Source organism: Anser brachyrhynchus (assembly GCF_964034855.1).
Source record: "Anser brachyrhynchus genome assembly, chromosome: Z".
In the NCBI taxonomy this organism is placed as follows: Eukaryota; Metazoa; Chordata; class Aves; order Anseriformes; family Anatidae; genus Anser; species Anser brachyrhynchus.
Window position 1 is genome coordinate 72,208,475 of NC_137697.1, and position 24,887 is coordinate 72,233,361.

Genomic DNA, 24,887 nt, shown 5'->3' on the forward strand with positions numbered 1-24,887 from the left:
GAGAGCTGTGATTTCATCTCCCATTTACCATGTTTACTCATCAGGCCTTTCTCATTCTCCAGTCTAAGGAACTACAATATTAAACCATAAAAATCTCCCTCAGGATTACCAGCTACTTTTTTTTTCCCCATCTACTACCTTTAACATTCTCATGCACAAGCCCTGAATATGTGTAAGTAGCATTGTTGTGTATATCTGGAAAAATACCTATTTTCCTTCCTAAGTGGAAAACAACATGTACTGTTCTGGTTTAAATATGAAGACTGATTTTATTACCTATAATTACAACCAAAAGTTTTGGCCTTGCTATTACTGTCTGACCATACCCAAACAATCATCATTCTTTCCTTAATCAGTTTTTCTCAGTTGTTCATACATCTCTCCAAACCACATCTGACGTATTTTAATATTTAGGGAAGGAGTTTGGGGGCAGAGAATAGCTCAGATGTGAAAAATGAATAATTAAAACAGAATTTTGCCTACCCATTTTTACAAAATGGCCTTGAGGCTGCTATAACATTTCTGGCAAATAAGTCTGACCTTGCTAGCCCTGTAATCAGTAGATACCGAGATATCATAGATATGTTCACAAGTCATCATGTATCTAATAAATGCTGGAATTGATTCTGGTATCAAATTTCTCAAATGTAACTCAATTTTTTTCAGCTTGTGAAGAAAAGAGGAAAATTACATTTAATAAATTAAACCAGATACACTTTTAAAAATATTTTTTTCTTTGCCAATTTATAAGCATGAAGAAAAGAGAGCAAAAGTAACATTTTTGTAGATTTTTCTATTATGCCTAGCCCCGTCACTGTGAACGGTGAAACGAGGAACATTTTCCTATTTACTCTGCTTTGGGACATCATGTATCCTAAGACTCTTTGTCTTTCAAGCCCTGTCCCTCTCCACAGCATTTTAAAGTGTGTCTGACAGCAGGGAACATCAAGGTATCTCTGTAAGGCACATCCTAGGGGCCAGCACAGCAGCAGCCCAAAAGCATATGCAGAACAGAGCCTACTTATACTAGAAATTACGGAAGAAGAGTTTGTTAAGCATTTCATGTTAGTCCTCCTCTATAATGTGCAAGTTAAGACTAGCATTTTTTCTTGCAATGGCAAATATAAAAAGAACTATAGAGCCTTCTGTTTGAACATATTCTTCCTATATAACCAAGCATTACTGTCTCTGAAGAAGGCCAAAATTAGTCTTCCCAATGTAAGGCAAAGATAATTACAAGGTCAGATAAATAATATCAATATTAGTTTTCCAGTTATTGTAACAGCTAGGACTACAGACAGACACAGAGAACCAGGAGAACTTGAGTTAAAAATGAGACAACACTGATCACCACCTATGCAGTAGAAACACCAGCAGTATATTTGCCTGATATATATATATAAAATACGTCTCATTAAAGAGAAGTTTTAGGGATGAATCTGAAGGATAGTATCAAAGTATGTCTGAGCATATTCAGACATATTCTCTTCAATGCATTGGAAATGCACTAGAGTACTTGATGGAAAATCTATACAGGAATGGCAAAAAACAGTATTATGGCAAGTGATGAACTCTTGATAAATCAGAGGTAAACAACAGATATGGAAAGGAATATAGAACAGAAAAGAAAGCAATCAGTAAGTTAGAAAAAGTATCTTTACAGAAGTATTCTGGATGAACGCTGGTACAGGAAAACCAAATTTGTCATGGCCAGAAAAAAAGCACAATTCAGCAATCAAGATACTGGTTAAGCAGAGAGACAATAGTTCTAGTTGTATAGAAAAATAATAATGAGCATATATACAGTACCTGGAAAATATTTGCAGTTCCTAGAACAAACCTGTCTAAGGTTAGATGAGTTTTGAACAAAATAGGCTTGAAAAGGTACAAGAGAAAAACTAGGATTTTGATTTGGGGTTTAAAAAAACTTTTAGAAGTAAACAAATAGCTAGAATTATACTCACAGACAGTATAGCTGAGTTTGTGTTTGGAAATGAAGTAACAAGTGAATAAACAGAGAGGAACAAGGGCAGCAAGATGGTGGAAAGGAAAATGAGGCAGCCAAAAGATGAGAAAAAACACCATAGAAAACACGGAAATAATATCTGGAGCGACAGGAGATAAATTATGTGAGTATTTCGCTAAGGGAATTAATGGCACTGAAAGTGAGACAGGTGGAACTGAATCAAGAGTGGGTCAAGAGTTCTACTTCATTTTAATGTCATTTTAATGTGACTGGCCAAGTCTGGATCAGGGAAGGTCTCTCATACCTTTGGAGGAGAGGTGGCACCTCACATGCAAAGAGTGTGTTCAGCCAGTCAAGAGATGAAAAGCTGGTGAGAGCAGCACGTGGCTCAAGCAAAATGGAATCAAAAGGGGTTTTGTGTTTTTAAAGATGAGAGAGACTGAAAAAAAATAAGTTAGACATCAAATGGGAATGACAATTAAGAACAAGAGAAAGGGAAATTATGCAAAGGATACAAGAAGAGAAGACTGAAACACTGGAGCAAGTGGAAGAATTAGACAAGGAGAGCTAGAACTCCTTCCTGAACATGAGATAGAAGGAGATGACTGAGCAAGAAAAAGAGGGAAAGAAAGGCAAACCAAAGAAGGGTAATTACACTATACATGATTCTATTGTTTTCTTCTTTTTAAGAAGTCAGTGTGATCACACATGGAGAAGGATGGGAAGGAGCAGTCAGACTTCAGCGGGGATTCCAAGCAAGCAGAGAAGAGCCAACTGAGATGGCAAGCATGGGAGACTTGATCATGTCTGAGCATAAAGTTGTTCAGTTACAAAGGTGGTAGAGCTGAAAAAAAGGAGATAAATCTGTAGCGAAAGGAAGTCGGGCTGGTCACAGGATTTCCGCTGGAGATACTGTGCTACATGAGAGCAGGACTGGAGGAAGCGGATGCTGGGGGACCGCCAGGGCCAGCAATTGGTAGGGAAAAAAGAGGCCAGAGTAGTTTGCCTAAAAGCTCTGTTCATACATATGGTTAAAGCAGGACAAGCTCAGAAGTCAGAACAAACAGAGGTCAGGACCTGCAAGTGTTTGCTCCGGTGGAACAGAATTTGCAGAGGCTGCACAAAAGCCTCAGAGGTTACTTGACAGGTTTGGTCCTGCACTCAGGCTGAAGAAAATGGAAATGATTGGTGAGCACACAGAAAACTGAAATGTTAATTACCTTAAAATATTAATTATCTCCAGGAAATCTCCCTTTGATTTGGGGAATCCCAGCTTCCCAATGGCATACAGCATGTATGTGCAGAACTGGAGGTTTCCGAGGTATTACCGCATGTCTAAGTTAATGGTCCCTTGATCTAGAAGTGGTTTTGTTCCAGTACGCAATATAACAAGTTCTCAGAGCAACCAGTGATTTCTCAGTCTGTTTTACACACCAGCATGTCAACATTCCAGTGGTTCCTGCTCACATAAACCACAGCTGCAGGCTTAAATATACGCCTCCTTTTCACTGACAGGAGCAGTAGTGCAATACAAACTCTGCAACATGCAATTGTTTTTAACACAAATACCAGTGCCGAAAGATATATGTATGACATTACTTCACCAACTAAGTACTGAAATTAGAGATGGCTCCATTTTGAAACATGGATTATAAAGCTTCCATCCATCTGATATATTTACATGCAATTATGCATCTTACAAATCTACTACCAATTGCACCGTAATGCAATCCAGCAGTTAATCTTAAATATAATAATAATTTTTAAAAAGTACTAGAGAACTACCTACAAAAATTAATTTTTCAGTAATCATCTTGAAAATTCAACTTTGGATGTAGCAATCCCAATGCTTTTGAAGAAGGCTATACAATATTGCTACTCATCCTGTGGAAAAGATTACTAAAGATTTTCATTAACTGTACTAGGAGTCTAAACTGCAGTCTTTCCTGAAACCTCCCAATCCTCAAACAACGTTGCAGTAGAACTCTCAGTACCACTGTCATGGGAGTTTGAAGTTAGCAAATATGAAATTTAATCAAATCCTGACAACTTGGTCTGTATTTACTCCCTAATCCTCCTAAAATTCCCAGGAATTTTACCCAGATACAGGAAATCAGATTTTACTGGAGAGAATCGATTTAAAAATTTTTACACATTAGATTTCAAGTTAGGAGCCATTTCATGACTATGCACATATGCAGCACAACTTAACAAGCAAAAAACATTTTTATACTAAACAGCAGATGAAAAGTTGGATCTATAACTCAGTACAAAAGCAATGCAGCATCCGAATTATTGAACACAAATCATTTTTTTACTGTGTATCTAAACCAAACATATTGTAGAGTTGCTGACTGTGTATCTTCAGAAATAAAAGAAAAAAAGACACCGGAAGGACAACATAGAAATATAGAAAAAAACATCAGCTACTTTAAGTAGGAGATGCAGCTTTCTGGATTTAATGGTGAATTGCGAAATTTTTGGCTTTTTGTTCAATTAAAAAGCTACCATAATGTCCACAGATAAAGACAAGCTATAAACAATATGGTTTTACCTAATCTATACCTAACATAGAAATGAGAAGAAAAACGTTTTCCATACTCCATAGATGAGTCCTGTACTACGTATGGGACTCATCTCTAAATTTCTTTCATTGCATAACAAGGTTTAACTTAGGCAGCTGCTGCAATACAAAAGCCCCTTGACAACATTAAACTGCAAACTGCTGAGCAACTGGAACAAAGAATATTGACAACACTGTCTAGGTCCCAAAAGAGTACATTTAGAAACCAAGTAACTGGAAAAAAGACTTGCACCAATTCTATGGTTCATCAAACATATGCAATAATATGTTGATTCTAGGGCAGTTACAGGCAGCAAATCTGAATGCCTGTCAGGTCAGAATTAAAAATTAAAGCAGAGGTCTTGGCGTGTGAGGAACTGATGATTTTTGAAACAGTCAGTAATGCTAGAAGGGATTCAGAGGGAAGGCGTAATGCCTCACAAAGTTTCTCGTGAAGAAATATGCAGAGTCGCATCTTTGCCTATAGCAGTTGTGAACCAAAAGGGAATGTAAGAGAACTTCCAATTAAAAAAAAAAAAAAAGGAAAAAAAAGGTGGGGGGGGGGGGGGGGGGGGGAAATCTGCATAATCACTTGGCAGTGGGGTTTGCCAGAACAATGGTGACAGAGGGTTTAGAAAAGGAGAAGAGACTAAAAAGAAAATTTGCATCTTTCATCAAGGCTGATAGCCAGTTTTGAGAAAGACGTTTGAGAATGCTTAAGAGAGCAGTATTTCAGTCTTGTTTCTATCATTACCTGTACGGAAAGTGAAAATATAATGTTAAAAACAGAATCCAAGAGCTCATGGGACTTACTCTGTTGTGCACGGCCTCCAGAACATAGATGTGATTTTGGTAATGCTAGTTGTGCTGGCCAGCTTGTTATCATCTGGCTGATACTACTACATAACTACTGGTTACATCACACTACAGCATGATGAGACATCTGTCCACACAAGGAAAGCTGATATGATGTATTAATTGACTTACCTTTCAATATCTTTCAGAGGTCAAAAGTGACCTCAAGATTACCTTGAGTAAAGGTTAAGTAAATGCAGAGATCTCACACTACTAAATATGCAATGAAATATCACTAAAGGAAGATTCTGTGCCTTGGATGACTTGTTATGTACATACATACAAAGAAGAATATTCAGAGTGGTCACTCAGTCTGCAAAAACATTTCTTAAAATTAGTTTTTAACTGGACTAATACACAGAGAAAATCATTATGTTTCGGTATTTCACTACACTCTGATGGGGAAAAAAAAAAGCCCTCATACAAGTTGTGCTTGTCAGTGAAATTAGAACAACTAGCTTAATTCCTGAGCTGTACTGAACACTTTTCCTGTATAAACTTTAGCTGTAGGGCTAGTAACAGTTACAATAACATTAATATTAAGCAAGTGTAACTTTGGGTGTCATCACTTACTAAGTATTTTTAAAATTGATAAAATATAAAAGGAAAATATACTGTTTTTGTGTGATTATGGAGCCTTTTGTCTTCCTTCATGATTCATTTGAAAAGACATGTGAGTGAAAATGAATCTTTTAAAAGAAGATGGACCTGAAGCAGGACTGCTAAAGTAAATGTTTTGAACTACTTGTGTATTAACATACTTGAAAACATTTGCTCAGTGCATCATTCCTCAACTTCTTTTAATAAGATGATGCATTTGCAGGCTTACATTTATGTAATTTCTCATACAACTGCTTTTTTCCAAGACAGAGTGATGCAGTAAAAAGCTAAAACAAGCTGAAGTTGGTAGTTGATGGGAAAACTGTGCTAATGGATGGGCACTTCCAAATTTTTCTCCTGCACATCTGGAGGTCAGAAGTTGGCAAGTGCTAGGTTACTGAAAATGGTGTATTTTATAAACCTAAAAAGGGATCCATGAAGTCTACCTCCTCTTGCTACATGATCCAAAACCAAGCACAAAAATAACTGCTCTAGAGACAAGCATGTGAACGATTTCCCCTGAAGCAGCCGTACGCCAGGGTGCCAGCAGCTGGCAAGAGGGGACCAGGAACCCCGCTCTGTCACAGCATGCAGCTCCAGCAGCCGAAGCATTGCCCTGGCAGGGAGAGGCTCAGGTACCAAGTAACCAGGCCATGTTCTCGCTAATTCACATTAGATAATGAAACACCGCTAGGTCTACATTGATAGGTAATACCCAAAGAACAAGTTCAGTATGAAACGTTTAAATTGCATTCTGCAGAGGCTTTCTTCTTGAGCTTTTTTTATCAGAATGATGACGTGGGCATTTAGGAAAGCTACGCGTAGAAAAAGACTGACGGAGAACATTAAGATGTGATGAATTGCTGTGGCCACCCCAAGCCCTCATCCTCTCTATCCAGACCTCCTGGTGCTGATCAGAGGCTCAGCACCTTCTCCAAGGACGTCCTCAGTGCTCCTTCTGAGCGTGGAGCTGGTCACTCCTGGGAGATTCTGGCAAAGTTGTCCTTAAATACTGTCAATATATAGAATACTTAAAAATTGGAACACCAAGTTTAGATACTCAGTGATTATGTTTTGCTCCATTTTACTCTGGCAATTCATGAGATACCTGTTAAGTAGCATGGAAATACATTTTTATGGAGTGACAAATGCTTCCCAGAGCTGTTGTGAAGCACAGGGCTAAAAGTACAAGGTTTAGAACTTCCTACTCTTTCATACTCAGGAAATACTTCCAAATAGCAGAAGCACTGAAAACTGCAGATGAAATTATGGGCAAAACTTGAGGAGGCTTTAGAACAAATCTGCTGTGACAGGAAAAAAATCTTTTAAGAAAACCTAGCATTTTTCCTTCTCTGGAAATAAATACATTTGGCAGATTTTCAAGTCAATCATTTATTTAGTGCATGTTGTTGACTTTGAAACAAGATAAATCATAAATGATCATAAATGGCACTTTTAAAACATAGCCTTGTAACTATTTTTCCTTTGACCCTCACTCTATTTCACCACAGTTTAATGACCAAGTCTGTTAACCATATTAATTTTACAAGGAGTCTAGAATATTAAGAATTTCAGCACAACTCCTAATCATTTGAGCAACTGTCCAGGGTATGTAACATATCTTCTGAACCAGCACAAGTAACAGTTTGCCAAGCTTTTTAAAGTCACACTTGGGGAAACAACAATGACAAAATGGTATTTTGTCTCTTTGGGGACAACAATTTCCACTGAAGGCAAACAGAGAGATTAAATGTCACTGCTAGAGCCTCAAAAAACTAAGCAGACAATAACATCAGGCATAGGAATCTACGTGTGAAAGGGACAGAGACTCAATGATTCAAGAAACTTGACAAAGGAGAAACAGAGGTAAGCTTCTGTAGCAAAGCCACGCAGACTGAGAATGGGAACAAACTGAGACGTCCCGTGTGTGTCCCCCAAATCCCTGAAGACATGAACTGTAAAACAGAAAAAAGGCTTCTGACAATGAAAACAAAGTTTTAGCATAAGAGCAAAAGGAACCTGGATGATCAGGACTTACATCTATGAAGGAGGTGATAGTATCAGGTAACAACCTCTTTGGACAAGGAAGGAGTTAGAGCTCATCCTACAGAAAGGATCAACAGATTCAGTGGCACTGGAAATAAAACTAAAAAATGGTTTGAAGAATTACACCATGGTTGTGTAACTGCACAATGTTTTAAAAAGTTCAAATAAGATGTTTTATCCGCAATACAAAAAGGAATGCATCTTGCAGTTTTGCAGCTTCGATAAATAGCTGCATGGTTTGCTTGTTCAGCAAAAACATAATACAGAAATGACTATAAAAAAGCAGTTTCCACTGACATAACTCTCCATCCAGGAGAACACATAATGTACACGTTTAGGTAATGATTGTGTGTAATTGCTTACAATACATGCAGAAATAATAATTCAATTTCTGCTATTATCAAGGCAGTATCTCAACAACTGCAACATTTGTCAGGCTCCATTTAATAAAGTTAGAACACATTTTCTGACATGGATTCTAATCAGCAGTAAATAGGAAATCCAATATGCAAATGCTTTATGATCTTTTTCTTGAAATGTTTCCTTCGATCTTACCCTGAAATTCTGAAAATTGTGAATAATCTGAAAACAGAATGGAACAGGTAGTCAAATACTATGTTTTACTACTTTGTTGCTTTTTTCTTAAACCAGAAGTTCCTGACAGAACCAGGGTATACAAAGTCTTTTGTGGGAACAGATTATGGAATCACTTCCATTCATCCAGTGTTACTCCTGCACCAAAAAATGCTTATTTTTAAAAAACAAAGATATTACTACATGTATGAACTGAGTGATAGTTTGAAACAGTAAATAATGCCACAATTTACAAGGATAAATATCCTAGCGCCTGCACGCGCACCCAGCCTCTTAAATAGGTATCCAGATTTATGACACCTCTGAATTCACCAGCACCTCTGGAATTCATCTGACTTCAATAAAACCTACTGCATACTCATGACACTTTGAAGTGAAAAAACAACCAAATAACAACAACAACAAAAAAAAACCAGTCTACATATATTAACAAGACCTTCGTAGCCAACCTTTAGGGGCCCACAGCTGAAATTAATTCACAGTTTCAAAAACATCAGAGCACAGATTACCAGTTGTTTCAGCTCCTGCTGTCTTTAAATGCATTTTTAAAGCACATAACAAAAGCAAAGTTTTTAACTATCTTTCAAATCTAGGCTTACCGGTAATAATCTTAACGTTAAGATTAACTGGGCCATTTTCAGTTAACATTATTAACAAATCTTCTTCTGCTCTTTCTGCCAGCCTTGTTTTTGAACCAGCGGGGGACTGAGTTACACTAAATCCTATTCTCCAAGTGCTGGAGAACAGGAATCTCATTAATAACGATTCCCTGCTGGTTCACAAGAACAGCTAGGACAGCTGAAGTACACTGCAATGCACATAGTATCATTCAACTTTTTTTTAAAGATTTATTTTACGTTTTAGGCAGCTGACAAAATAAGAATGAAGAGCAAAATAAACATATCAAGACTATCATTTTTTTCTCTTCCATTTATTTTGAAGTTTTTAATTCATAGGCCTGTCAACAACAACTACACCACTTGTTAGGGTTCTCTAATCCCAGGAAACATGGACAAGCCCAAATTGTCACTGAAGAACAGTATAAAGGCTCCTGTAGAGTCTAAGAGGGTCTTGTGGCAAGATTTGAAGTTTCTCTCCAAAAGAATTTGCATGTCTGGCATGGGATTGGAATGGGACACAGTCATTTAATAAAAAATATCGTCTGTAAAAACCTAGCTCTGCTACCATATAGCTTTGGAAATCTCCAACTGTTATTACAGCCCCTTTTTATAAGACCAAGTTCCTAGTTAATTAACTTTCCTTCTTCTTTCCAAGAGCATTGTTTTTTAGAGAATATGCAGTTAAGAAGTGCTTAAACTGCACTTTCTAGCACTACAGCTCCCAAAATCAGACATTCACAAGACAGCTCCACTGGACAAACATTTGTACTCCAGATTGAGCTCTATGGAAAGTGCAGTGGTTACCATCACCTTGTCCAACTACTGACGATGATGTTGCATCCCTGCTCTCCCCAACACCTTTTAAAAGAAACAAAATCAAGTCATTTTGCAGGATGACAACCACTGAAGAACCAAAGCATGCACACTCGCTAACACAAACCTGGGGCTATCAAGTTCACATCACCCACTTTAAAGACAAATTGCCCTGACTTCTGCAACTTTAATTCTAGCCCCTTACCTGTAAGCATGGAGAAATACTCTCTCACTACATGGTCAGGCTTTTTTTTTTTTTTGTCTGTGGGACCCGTGCTTCACGTGATGGGCTGAGCTGCCCAATCCTCTGACTTCAACCACGTAGCACATGAGGGCAGTACAGAGATGTACACTGAGTGCAAAGACAATACTTACAGTATTTAGAACATTTACAAAACAATGCCAGCCTCTAACAATGCTCCCACTATGCAGAAATGTCTCGCTGTCATAGTCTGCTTTGGCCACAATAGGTGAGTTACCTCTCTCCCCCAGCAAAATGCAATGGTTCCTCCAAAAGGAACAGCAGCGTTCAATCATTTGTTCTTTCCTTCCTCCTTGTATCTCTCTGTCTGCCTAGAGATAGCTCTATAAACCCTCAGTGAATTGGTTTTGCTAAAAGGTACTGGGAAAAGAGAGTTCAGCCTGAAGCAGACACCTTGAACAGACAATTCAGCAGGAACTACTGAGTTTAACTACATCTTAAGCAACTAAAAATAGACTCTAAAGAATCTTAACCTATAGATTCCATTTCATAAAATTATTACACAAACTATAAGAAAACTGGGAGTTACATTTTGTTTGTGTGTTTCTTTTAGTGGAAATAAAAAATGTGTACTTACTAATTATAAAGGTTCTAGAACTACCTCTACAGGACAAGATTACATCTAATAACACGGTAAAGCATTAAAACCATAGTAAAGCTCTGTTTTGAAATCACCCTCTTGGATACCCCATTCATACAATCTTCTCATTGTAATTCGGATTTCAGGGAACTGAATGTAAGCAAGTTCAGCTTCACCAGGGACATTTCTTTTTTTTGGTACCTAATCATTTTGTGTATTTCACTCGGTCATGTTTTCTAAGCAATCAAGCAGTCTAAGAAAGATATTTTTAAAAAATAATGAAAGCTTAGTTCCTTACACAATTTAAGAAATGTGATTTAGGGAACTGATGCTTCAACAAAACCCTCTACATACTACAGTGCTGCAAAAAGAATTTTCAAGACTCATTTTCCTCCAGGAAGATTCTACAAATTATCAGTGAAGGAAGCAGGGATGTAAAGGAACTTCCTTCTTCCTATTAAGAGAAAAAGGAAATAGTTATTTTCCCTATGTGTCTGTCTCACTGTTGAAAGACTTGGGATTGAATCTCTAAGTTGAAGGAAGAGGAAGAAACTTTCTTTCAAAGCCTGGCCTGAATATTCACAGCAGTATGGAGAATATATTTTAACTATCCAAGAATTTAAAAGTATTCAGTTAGCTTCTGGAAATAGACAAGGTCCAAGAGAATAGCACAGCCAAGCAACAAGAAAGGCCACTGCCAAAGGGAATACAGAAACCTGAGATGCTGACAGATCAGTACCTGCCTTCTTGGTGCTCAGGGAAGAAGCTTCCCAGAAGACAGTGAAAGGAAGGCTTCTTTCTTTCCAGCATCAAGGAAGACAGAAGATTCCACAGGCCCTCAAGGGATGTCCATCACACAGCAAGAGAAGGAACAGTTGGTAGGAGGCTGTTTAATTTTGTTTATCTTTCAAGGGAGGAGGGCAGTTACTGGAAATACAGAACGTAAACTGCTCTAAATGAGCCAAGACAGCAGCTGTATCTGACTTAGGAGTGGTAGGAGCTATAATCTTGTCATTCATCAGCCCCCAATCCACCAAATGTTCTCTGTGTAACAATGGGGAAGAAGCCACTGGAGCAGGAAAAAGAAAGCAATTGGCAATACGAGTCAGAAAAAGCAATACTGGTGTACACAAAGTAGAATAATGTTAAAACCATAGAAGTAATAGGAAAATAAACACAATATTATAATTGAACTGTTAGGACTGAATAAAAAGGTTTCTGCAGTGACACATGAGAAGCTGCCCAGAGGAGCCCTCTTCAACAATTTTGCCCTTATAAACAGAAATTTATAAATGTTTTTCCCCAACAGATAGAATCAGAAGAAGGTGTTTCCACAAAAACATTTGGGAAAAATAAAAAACTAAATAAATGAAAAGCTGGCTTCTATATTAAGAAATAACTAAAACTGGAGAGCAAACTAGAATGGGTCGTTCTGTTTCTACTGTTTCCTATGATCCTAATAATGCAAACATATATGTGAGTTTAATGAGACTATTCACACACACACAGTGCTACTCGACCATGAAATTGTTTGCCAGATTAGGGCCAGAGTTCCTGATCCTGCCATCAGATCTGTACAGGCAGATCACAACATCCCTGTAGATCTGTGATAAAGTCAATGAAGTCATGCTCCAGAGCGATTCAAGTGTCTATCTTTACGTATCTCTCCGCAAATCTTATTCCCGTGGAATTGATTTACAAAGTATAACATCATACTCCACTACAGGCACATTCACTATCTGTATACTTCCCTCCCTCTCCCTTAGAGCAGGGAAGATACTAAAACTCACCTCATGGAATGTATCCAACTATTATACAGTTATGAACCTTGTAGATCTCATAAGCTAAAATTTCAGCTTTGCAATACATTTATGGAAATCAGATTTGAAAGCAGACCTGGAAAATGTTTTCAAGATTCTCAATGGCTCAGAACATAGTGCATATATCATATATCTTACAATGAGCTTTGTCTTCCTCTTCCTATGTCAGAGTAAATTAGACAGGTCATGCACCTCTTTTGGTGTGAATTATGCAGAATACTACCTTCTCGGCAGGGCATATTAGCCTCTGATGGGTTACAGGCTGCTGCATCTAAGTTTTGTTATAGGCCTCCTTGCTAACTGGCATAAATCTGGTTCATGCACATTAGTGTGACAGCACTATAGAGATGCTCATTTAAGTTAAGGAGGGGCCATATTTAAACAGCCTACAATGAGAAAGTGGAAAGCAGAACTTCACTTTAAGACAAGTTTAATTTTGATTTTCCTTGACTACTCCAGTCACCATTTTTCTTGAAGTACACAGGTATGTGTGTTGTGTTTTTTTTCCTGCAATACTATATGTGTGAAATGAAAGGCTCTATTTGTACACATTGATTTGCAGTGAATAAATTAACAAAGTTTGCATTGTTTGAAATGTTGTTAACATGAGGATTAAAAACCCCCAAGATTTCAAAACCTCATTTGTTAAATGAGATACTCCAATATGGAGATCCGCCACATTTCTGCTAAAATAAAACATTCTGTGGAAGCTCAAGAACCCATGTTAGCACAATTGCTTGTAATAGTAAGGCACTAATTTGGCAGAATATTCAAGAAGGCTATTATCTGTTCACTGTGACTTCTGTTATATAACGTGCATTTCATATTTAGTATAAGGTTTGGATGTGACAGTTCTAGTCAGCCATGGATATTCACGTTCCCTCAAGAGGCTTGCCTGCCTTTCCTCCTCATTACTTCATTTTTCACCACCTCTCACAAGGCATTTGTTGTTCAGCTGTTCTTATTAAGAGCTGCATGTCTCCCACAATTTGTGATCTTCAGGATTCATCTTTCATCATATTAGAGAGCAGATGGAAGTTATAAGTCTTTAGTTTTTCCAGGCATGTGTTAAGCAAGTCTGAAATGAGTCACTTAGAGGTATTAACAGATCAGTCGAGCTTATTACAAAATCTGTGTTTGGCATATTGTGCAGAAATAAGACTCTCACTTTCACTTTTACATTTTATGAGTCTGAAGAAGAATATATTCAGGCAAAGTGCCTCAAATCTAGACAAATAATTCTATCAGAAAAATAAAAACGCTTTACATCAGTGTAGTACTGGCTTTTACCTTATTATTTGGTAGATAGGAACGTCTCACTACATACAGATGCACACATGGACATATACACAAGCAGAGTCCTCAGAACACCCTCTTGTAATTACCTCCAAGAGAAATTTTATCAGCTAAACTGGAACCCCTAAATGCAAACACTTATTAGAAGGCTACCCTAAATCTCTACTCTCATTTAGCATAATAAACATCAAATGAAATGCTGATATAGAAAACAAAGCGTCGGAAGAAAGAATACTGAGAGGGGACAAGGAGTGGGAGAGGAAGAGCACACACAGGAAGCAGGTTACTGCAAGGCTGTAATCCTGTATTTGCTCTCTATTGATCAAATGATCAATACTTTATTGATGTAGAGCATTATGTACAATCAGTGTTAAATATTAATGTCAAGAGATCTTTAACTCTAAATTCAGAGCATTTGTTAGTCAATTTAATATTCCCAGTGTTACTAAGCTACAATTTAACCTCCTAGAGTGCTGTAAAAACATATGGCTTACACTGTGCAACAAATTAGAATGATTTGTACGTCAACAGAGGTGAAGATATTTCTAAAATACAACTAATAGAATTAACAAAAGTTTAGAAACAGGATGTTTTTCAATGCATGCTACGTAAACTCACGGTTGCATGTATATTGTCATTCTTAAAAGCAAAATACATTAAAAACCTTGGTTAAAAAGATTTTGAGTTCACTCCAAATTAAGTTTAAAACCTAAACTGTAAAACAGCTTTTGCTTTAGTAGCGTAAATAATCCATTATAGCATACCAAAAATTAAAATTTTAATTTGAGTAAATGGAGTTCTAAACCAAATACACGAGGGGTATTGCATGAAATTTCGCAGTAAGATATCATCACTCTAAGAAATGGTTAAAGTTAACAACTGTTCATCAGGACAACCAAGCAATGAACAAACTGTAATGTCCTGGGACTTCCATCAAACAGGTCAAAAACCACCAGTCGATCCTTCTTCCTTGCACTAATATATGCCATAACTTCAAAAATACCTTGGATTTATGTTACTTATAAAGTAAATGCCAGTCTTCAGAAGATGGAAAAGTAAGCCCATGCAGAAATCTGTAATGGAATAAAGCGTCTAATAATGTGTTTATATCAACTTTTTTAAGCAGATCCTCCTTCAAACAAATTTTACCGGTATATCATAGACACACAGAATTGTAGGGGTTGGAAGGGACCTCAAAAGATCATCGGGTCCAACCCCCTGCCAAAGCAGGCTCCTTAGAGCGGGCTGCCCAGGCAGGCGTCCAGACGGGCCTTGAATATCTCCAGAGAAGGAGACCCCACAACCTCCCTGGGCAGCCTGTTCCAGTGCTCCGACACCCTCACCATGAAGTTCTTTCGCATGTTGGTGCGGAACTTCCTGTGCTCCATTTTGTGGCCATTACCCCTTGTCCTGTCCCCACAAACCACTGAGAAGAGGTTGGCCAAATCCCTCTGTCTCCCACACCTCAGGTATTTATACACATTGATGAGATCCCCTCTCAGTCTTCTCTTCTCCAGGCTGAACAGACCCAGGTCTCTCAGCCTTTCCTCACAGGGAAGATGCTCCAGGCCCCGTATCATCTTTGTGGCCCTCCGCTGGACTCTTTCCAGGAGTTCCCTGTCTTTTTTGTACTGGGGATCCCAGAACTGGACACAGTTATATTGTAGCAATTAAGTTACTCGGGAAGGCTGCAAGGCAGCCTGAGCATTCCAGCCACAGCCTTTCATCATTTGGCCTCTACTTTATCCCGTACACTCCACAATATCTAGTAGACCACTCACTTCTCTCTTAACCTGTTGAATTCATATTTCCTCTTACCTCCAAGCAAAAGAAAACAACAAGTTTTGCTCTATTTCATAAAGTTGGCATGGTTTTAAATATAGTGTATATAAGTCTTTTTAGTGTTCCATTATGACTAAATCCTATTTTTTCCCACAGATCATTCCCTGAAAGTCTCCCCTCATTAGAAAGGCTGTTATCTTCTATTGTTCTCAATGAAAATGAAGCGTAAAACATTCTTAGAAAAGAGGCTCTCTTTCAACATGTCCACTGCCTCCCTCTGGGAACAATGAAAAAGGAGCTAAACTGCCTTCAGGGGAGATGGTGGTTCCTTATACTGTCAGAGGCTTCCACTTAACTCAAACTAATTAACCATTTTACTTCTAAACTCTGAGAAAATTAAATCTCCACTCAAAGGATAAGTGTTGGAATTTTGGGAAGGATATACTGTTTTTTCTATCTGAAACAAATAGTTAAACATGAAACACAGCACAAATTTACCTATGAAAATAACCTTTACTAAGAAAAAAAAATAAGTGGACTGTAAAAAAAATTAATTTCTGTATGAGAGCTTACAGTTAACATTTATGACTTGGAGTAGTTCAAATCTGAGTAATTACATTACCCAATACTGTATGCAAAGGAATGATGAAGGAGGAGGGCAGGGGCAGAATGGGAACATTATTTGCCTTCATAGAAATGTGAGAAGGTACATTTTTTGGGGGTTTTCTTAGCATGAAAAAAAATGGGGAAAAAAAATTCCTTATTTTCCCACAAAAGGGGTCCGTGTAATCCAATGAAACCAACTTCTCAGCTTGGCAAATTTCTGAACAGCAAAGAAGTCTTGGAGGTAACAGTGAAATATTATTTTGCGCTACTTGAGATACACCCAAGAGTACGTGGATCAAATCCTGACACAAGTAAACGCTGTTTTCCTGAAGAAAGTGATGCCTACTTTGATGGCAGGCTGAAACATTCTTTTAACCATTCCTTTCTGAAAAATTGCATTAAAGAACATCTACTAAGCAATAAAACTGAGCAGCTGAAGAAAGTGGAAAAGTTAAGCTTGACTGTGCGTAATTCTGCCAATACCATTGTACAAGATGAGTCTCAGATCCTGAGTACCAACTGCACTCCCCAAACCTTCCAATAAATACCATCCTTCCAAAAAGACATCCATCTTATTTTATAGTAGTGTCCCTTTACAATTGATAACTGGAAGGAAGGTAAGAATTCTTCACTTTTTCCAGATCTTTTAGATTTACAGACTTTTGGTTGCACATATGAGGAAGTCAAGGACTTACGCCCTTGTAAGACATCTTAACAAAAATATTTTGTACTGAATATGATTTCTTAATTGTTCATTTGATTTTTCTAACAGACCAGATTAATCTTCAACCATACGGATTTATACAATGGATTTGGAGAGGAAATTTCTGGGTAATTACCTGACTTCCTTAGCCTTCTTCTAGCTTTCATATCTAAAAGTATTTTACTATAACCATACCTAAACACCGGGAAGCAAGACGTATCTCTGTGGAATGAAAGAGCAGTAGAGAAATGCATTTCATTCATACGTAAAAATGAACACCATTTACATAAAATGTAAAGTGTATTGTTCTAACAAGGACTGTATGGAAAGAGATGCTTTTCACTTCCATATTGGTTATGAAAAGAATATTATGACCACTTAAAAAAAAATCTAGTTTTAAAAAAGAATCTGATCTCCAGCTACACAGGGGTAGTTATCTACAAGGCATTAAGAAGTATATGTCTGAAGAAGGTATTCTAAAGGTGAAATTACAGGTACAGTGATGAACAGCAAACATATAATGGGCCTTCCTCCACAAATTTGCAGAACTCCTGCAAGGAATTATCAAGCAACTCAGACCAGAAGCATTGCTTTAATAGAACAGTCCTTAACCATTACTGGGCAAACCAGGCCAAACACAGACTACACAGGGCATCCCACACACTCCTCAGTCAAGGGAAATCACACTTAACCACAGACCTGTGCTTGGGACTCTCTGCTTTTAATCTCTGCCTATGGAAACATGAAGAACCTCAGAAACAAAAAATATACTGGAGAGTTCACAGGAAGGCCATCAATTGCTTAGAGATCTGAAATACATTCTTTTCCACTCATTCATGAATCTGTATTTCATGACTGTATGGCAGTATAATACGGCGTTTGTCCCACGAATAACACAGAATTCAGCATTTTGTAAATTACCTCTGATCCTCCCTGCCTCACTCTCTGCCTGTACTTGCCATCTCTTGCTCTCCACAGCTGGGAAGGATAGAAAGGGGTTTTTGTTTTTTCTTTTAAGCAGGAGTTACCATGCATTCTCCATGCCCTGCTCCATGCAAACAGACAGCTGGAAGCCAGATCTAGAATCCTATTTTCAGCAAGAAGCCAGGGAGGACCCAAAAGCACAAGCTTCCTAGCTAGGCTGCCTGCAGAAGATCACAATAGCAAGAGCTGGGGAAGGCAAGAAAATCAACAGCTAAAACAAATTCCTCCATCCCTGACACATGAGAGGCAGAAGAGGAGTTCCTTGATAGACTGGAAGAGATTGTGACTGCTGTTAAGCATGAACTGAGACCTCCTGGAAAACATGACAAGAAAATCCATTTTCAAAAATTATCCTGAAAGAGAAAAAGCTTCCATGTGTTTTGGTCAACAAAAAAACTTCACCTAGAAGATAGTTTTATGTGGGTTTCAGAAGTGTTTTTTTTTTTTTTTTTTTGTCATCGTTGTTGTTGTTTTTTAAGTAGTTTCATGAAAATAGAAACTATTCTGCCACTGTGCTGTAGGAAAAAAAGGCTTGAGGTTTATGGTCACTTCCAACAAACTTCCAGTGATGCCTTCATACAATGTTTCATCATAAACCTCTCACGGTAACCTTCAGTCCTCAAATTCTGAGTACTACTAAGGATACATTAGGGTTTAGAAGGCATTTAAGGTCAAGCAAGTTCTCCTGAAGAAAGATGGGCACAGAGAAGAGGGAAGAAAGAGGTAACTGTTTCCAACTAAAACAGATCAATAAATGCAGAGACCTAACTTATTCCTATGTAAGACTAACAAAGAGATTGATCAGCTATCTTGTGTCCAAACACTATTCCCATTAATTCCTAGGGAAAAAAATTGATTTATATCACTATGATCTTTAAAAGGAATCATTTGTACAGAACTCATTATAGCAGAGTCTTTAATATATCCTACAACTTTCAAGTAAAGCTAAGCTCCCTGTCAAACAGTTTACTATAAAAACATGCTAACAAATCAGATGGAATATGATACTAGCTTATGAGACTGTACAGTCTCTGAGGCAATGAACATGTCTTTTTCTTATCCTGTAAACTACTTAGCCGTCTTTTGGGAGCCACAAAAACAAACAAGAGACCCTTACTCATACCAAAAGTGATCTTTCAAACAGCCATGGAGAAGACACTAATAAAAACTTACCTGGAAAATAATCAAGATTTTACTACAACTGCTTGTGAGAATTAATAGATCCCTCCTAGCATCAATACCACATGGAAGGACTTCCAGTACAATATGCAAAGGAGGCATAAAAACTTATGGACTGTAATAAGATTTTAAGCACTAGGTAAGGAAATCATCTGTCAAGAAAGAACTTTACAGATATCACCCCTCCAAACCCAGAGTCCAGAGATTTGAATGAATGGCCGTGCCAGTAGAATTGAAGAATGACCAATTCTAAGAGTCAGATTCACTCCTACCAAGGAGCTTCTAAAAGTCTGTTTTTCTTTTTCTTTTTTTTTTCTTTTTTTCCTCAGGAATCACAGGATTTCCATTTTATTTTCCCTTTTGACCCAGTAAGTTTTCAGCTTATAAAGAGACGGAAAGAAGGCAGGAACAACATGCACGTGGGAATCTGCTTCTCACAACAGAATAGCTCAGTTCCAACCCAGAGAAACGAGATCTGTTAAGAGAGTTGAAGAGATCTCCTTAGGACACTGTGAAGAAAAAAACATTCTACAGTGAAGACCAAATTTTGGCTAGAAGTAACCATGTAAGTGATTTTTAACAGGACTTCAAAGCACATAGAAGTTTTCTTCCAGCAAAAGTGATAGTTGAATGGAAAATTAATCTATTTGGGTTTTTGTTGTTGTTGTTATTTTTTTTTTCTTCTTGAAATGCTCTGTTCCTGCTGAAATGACTGTAATAATAATAATAGCCTAGGCAAGCACCATTTTTCTTTCCTGAATTACCTGAAATATAAACAAAGTATTTCTAAGACATTTTCATTAAATTTCAAGGCAAGCACGCACCTGCCTGAACCAGCACATGCACTTTCATGATGTACATCTCTCTTCTCAAACCCAAAATGTGAACTTAGTAAGTTCAGAGCCTTACTCTCTTAGACAAAAATAAATAAATAAAAATCCAACTGCAAATTTCAATAGAAAATAAAAATAGAAACCCTTGTAGATCATATGGAGGAGTTGTAAGCGTTTAACCTCAGGGTGAGGAGACAAAAACTTCTTTTTAAAGCCAGAATAGCCCTTCACCTTTCTATTTATTGTATTTTTACTAAGATGAGCATTGTTAGTACTGCAAACAGTTATAGCCTCCACTCTGAGAGTAACTTTATGTTCTTGCTGTCAGACATGAAAGATCCTTCTCTTCTGACTAGCTTGATAAAAATCCAAGGTGTATTAGTACAATCTGAATACACGGAAATAGTACTTCCATACCTCATCTCTGCAGAACAGGGATGATACTGTACAGAGAAACATGTATGCACATATACGTGTATCAGAAAATTTAAATAACAGTTGTGTAAAAGAGTATGTTTTTCCTGTTATTTTACACAAATGGTCAAGAAGAGATTCTGTGGCACAGACTGATAGGCACACACAGGCTGAGACTGCTTGCTTGATTAAAGAGCATTGATAGCAGAGGAAAGTTCACATGCACTTTTCTTCAACACAGTGCTCCAGATGGGTTCTAATGAGGGTAACGCTAGTGTTTTTCCCCAAGTATACTGCAGATGTACAAAGCCCAGCTGCAGATATTCAGTTGTATTAAATGACAAGCAAAGCAGAGGCTGAAATGTTACAGCAAACTAAATAATGAAATAAAACTCATCATTAAAAAAACTTTTGTAGAAGAATTAAGGGTGCGGGGAATCAAGCAGCATCATCTTTTGCAACTGCAGTTGAGATACTGTGGAACTTGAAAAGTAATCAAATCTTCCTGTGTATATCCATTTTATGAGTCAAGCTCTGTGTGCTGCAGACTGACTAGCAACTGTGTTGTTTGAGGCAGCAGTATTTCACAAATCATTAAATCATCCTCAAACACCTTCCACCTCCATCAAACATTCTTAAATCTTTTCTTCCTTCACAAAAAGCAAAGACAGAAAAGATACTGGGTCAGCTCATTCAGCTTAATTAGTGTTAAACATGACGTGTGGTGTAACCAGACCACTCACACCTTCGGCAAGAATGCTCTCCTTAGGTCAAGTAGAACACACACCTAATAAAAAATTCTGAATCGCTAGTATGAATTAATAAGCAAGCCTTCTGTGCTTCTTGTACTCGGCAATTACAGTTTTGAGACATGACAGTGCAACTACAAATGCTCTGCTCCTTGACCTGCAGTCTCACAGTAGGACTGAGTTATCAGCGCCTCAGCCCAGTGCCTGGCTCTCTGATGGTCTGCGCTGGTGGTAGAATTCCGACCCCTCTGGAGTTGGTGGCAACACTCCGCATGGGTCAGCATTTCACAAAGCATTTAATAAATGTTTACCTTCAACAGCTGTGAAATATGCTTGGCTGTATTTTATAACCATTTGTTATGTGCATTAATACAAATGTACAATAGACTCATGAAATATTAAATATATGCAAGATTTTAACGGTGTGCACTTATCATGATGCAGACTGCCTTCCTAAACAAAAAGCACATGACACTGAGGAACAGCATGAGTCCTGCTAGATATTAGACAAGTTTATCTCAACTGTGAGGAAAAATAATGCAATGGATAGGTTTTCTTGTCACTTTAAATGATTAAGGTTTTAGAAATGCCTGGAGAATTAACTGATAAAATAAGCCAATGTATTTCTGATATAAATATTCATCTGTCTTTATGCAGATTTATATGCATATAGAAGAATATCATGTTTTTATTTTTCCTTTATCGAACACCACTTTATAGAGTACCTTAAACACCACGCAGTTGTACATCACATACAGAACTCATTTGACTATTTTCTCAGGTTTTTAAATTACCGTTAACACACACCATAATGCAGACAGAAGTGAGCAATAAGATGGTGTAATAGTCTAAAACCTGTGGAAGTTAGAAACACTAAAAAGGAAATGCTAAGACAAAAAAAAGTTTGATAATTTTGATTCAGCTACTCAAATTCTTGGATTAGAATTATATAGATTAAAATAGTGAACCTACTGATCAATGAAACTCTCATGAGCTTACAGAACTGTGGACTCTGTTCCTTTTCAGACTTCCTAGTACTTTTTTATTTAAATTTTCTTCTAACTGGTGATTTAATTTGAAAATTATTTCATAACAGCTTTTACAGGTTGCAGATTTTTGGCTTTTGTCATATACCTTACACTGCGAGTGCGCAGTGCCCCCACTGAAGTCAACGGTCATACCTTGGATTCTGACCTCAACAAATTTGATTCACTACTGTCATTCCCTGCAGTCATAAACTATTCCTGTAAAGCTATCTCTCCTTCAGTGTGGAATTAAACCTCGCTCTCATAACAAAGATTGAAAACAACAACAAAGCTGTTGAAATGTTTTATTATTCCAACAACTGTGTATTCAAAACAGAACCCATAAAGGAGCGCAGAAACTGTGCTTCCACCAGTGACATTGTTTTTAATTTTAGGAATGTGCTTTACCAAGTTGGTTGACTTTAACACTTTTCTGTGTGGAAAATTTCCTCAGAATTTTGTTCCTTTCTCCAACGCTGCTTTTTTCTCATTGATTATGAAAAGCGATCACTGTAGCATGGACATGATAGTGCAAAATTATCCAAGCTCCTTTACCAGTCAGCCTCAGAATCTAACCGCTAAGGAGAAGGTATTAAAGGGTTATTGGTCTGCAAGTAAAATACGCCAAACAGTTCTAACTGTGTTGATGGTGCATTTGTAACATACTCCAAAAAAGGCAAGATCATCAGTCATTCACACACTATGGGAACCTGAGCTGTTATCAGATTATGACAATAGATAACAGAAAATAGTCTCTTCGAAGGTTCATTTAAGTTCTTCCAGGTTTGTGTTTGTAAGAGATTGGGCTATTGAAGTCTAATTTTAATTTTATACACAAAAATATTTTTTTGCAGCAACTACAAAATATTTTTAAGACAGACCTGGAATACAGCGAAGGAAAGAGGTTTCAGAACAGTATCATAAGGGAGATTTACTCCCTTTTTATACTGTACGAATGGCCCAAAGGAATGATAGTATGACTTTAGCTCAGTCAGCCTGCAGAGGATTTCCTTAGTTAAAATGAAATCACCGGGTGGAGAAGAACTGCCACAGGGGATAGAACCCAAATTCCAACCAGAGTCTGGAACGCAGTTCCAGATTTCTAGAGTACTCCATTTATGCGATGAGAACAGAGAAAAAGGAATGAAACTGTTTCAATGTTACGGACCCAAAAAATTTATTTTTTTGGTCCTCTCAGGTGAAATTGCACTGAACTCCCTGATGTGTTCCAAACTGGGTCTCAAATGTACCAAAACTGGCATAATACTTTTTACTGTTATTCCTCCTGTTCTCCTTAACTGTCTGACTTTACATTTTTCTTGTTCTGTGGTACTTAAGTACAGTAGTCATGCTTGAAGTCTGTACGGTCCCGACAGAAGCCAGGGGGTGGAAGTGACAATTACATCTGTTGAGCAGCCTCCTCTGTAGCACAGACTGAGTATGGATATGTGGACAGGCCATATCTGTGCTTCGATTTGGCCCATGTGCTAGTGACCAGCCCGATGTCTCCATGGGGGAGAGACAGAGGGACATTCATTGTTCTGAGTTAATGCACAGGACAGCGTTTTGATCTCTAAGATGAGTAACAGTTTTCCATATGGCAATAGGTAATCAGAGAATTAGGAAGTCCTAATTCTGAGGCATCCCCAGAAAACACATTAGAGTTACTTATGTGTGACAGACACCTGCATTTGAGATACTGTCATGCAGAAATACTTCTCTATCACATTCCATACAGTACTGAAAGCACGGTAAATATACACACAACTTACATAGTCATGAAAGGCTTTTGCTTCACTTGAATGTTCACAGGTTTCTCGTCTTTCTGGAGCTGCACAGTAGAGATCCCAAAATACACTGCAAATTAAGAAGTTAGAGATACGGTGAGAAAATCATTGTAATACTCACATAGATTTTATGGTGCACACCGCACATGCATGTTTATATATAGAAACAGGCGCATCACTTCCTTGCCAAGAGCTGAAAGCACTTACCTCTATGAAAGGGTTTAGCTTTGTAAAACATCTAGGAGGAATCGAGTCCTGTTATCTGATTCTCTGAGGCGAGCAGTGCCGTACTCGTTAAAACCACCGTAGTATAAACCAAGAAACTAATCTAATATACAAGGTTTAAGGGTATAAAGCTCTACACATAACCTCATACCTCTGGCAACTGCTGCTATTTACGTCCACAAAACCCTGGAAGGGACAGATACATACAGTAATAACATGAAAAGGCATGGAACGGAAGAGAAAACTGAGGAGTTCTTCCAAGGTCCAATACTGTGCTTTAAACAGAAGTTCCTAGAGAAAGAGGTGTATGAATAAGAGTAGGAAATAGATGGATATCTTCTTTTATAGCTCTTGGGTTATACGGAGAGAAAGGAAATTACAATACTCTGTCTTTCCACTCTCACCCCTGTTCAAATGGAGTTATACATGAATGAGTCCTAACACAAAATTTCTAGAAATAAATTATGTGTACAATCCCGAGAATAAAGTTTGTTTAATATTGTTTCTTTATTGTTTAGTCCAGCATCGCAATACAGAATTGTGGAAAATGTGAACGCTCTGCTGCAGAAATCAAAATTAATGTTA

General features: G+C 37.7%; 1 protein-coding gene across 8 annotated transcripts in view; it reads right to left on the minus strand.

Moving 5' to 3' along the window:
- Nucleotides 1-24,887, minus strand: part of SSBP2 (single stranded DNA binding protein 2) — a 193,765-nt gene that overhangs the window by 121,983 nt on the left and 46,895 nt on the right. For all 8 annotated transcript variants that reach the window (XM_080574063.1, XM_080574062.1, XM_080574061.1 and 5 more), the window contains one exon: nucleotides 24,063-24,147. In XM_080574063.1, coding sequence (XP_080430189.1) covers nucleotides 24,063-24,147 — 85 coding nt within the window. The remainder of the gene's footprint in view (nucleotides 1-24,062; nucleotides 24,148-24,887) is intronic.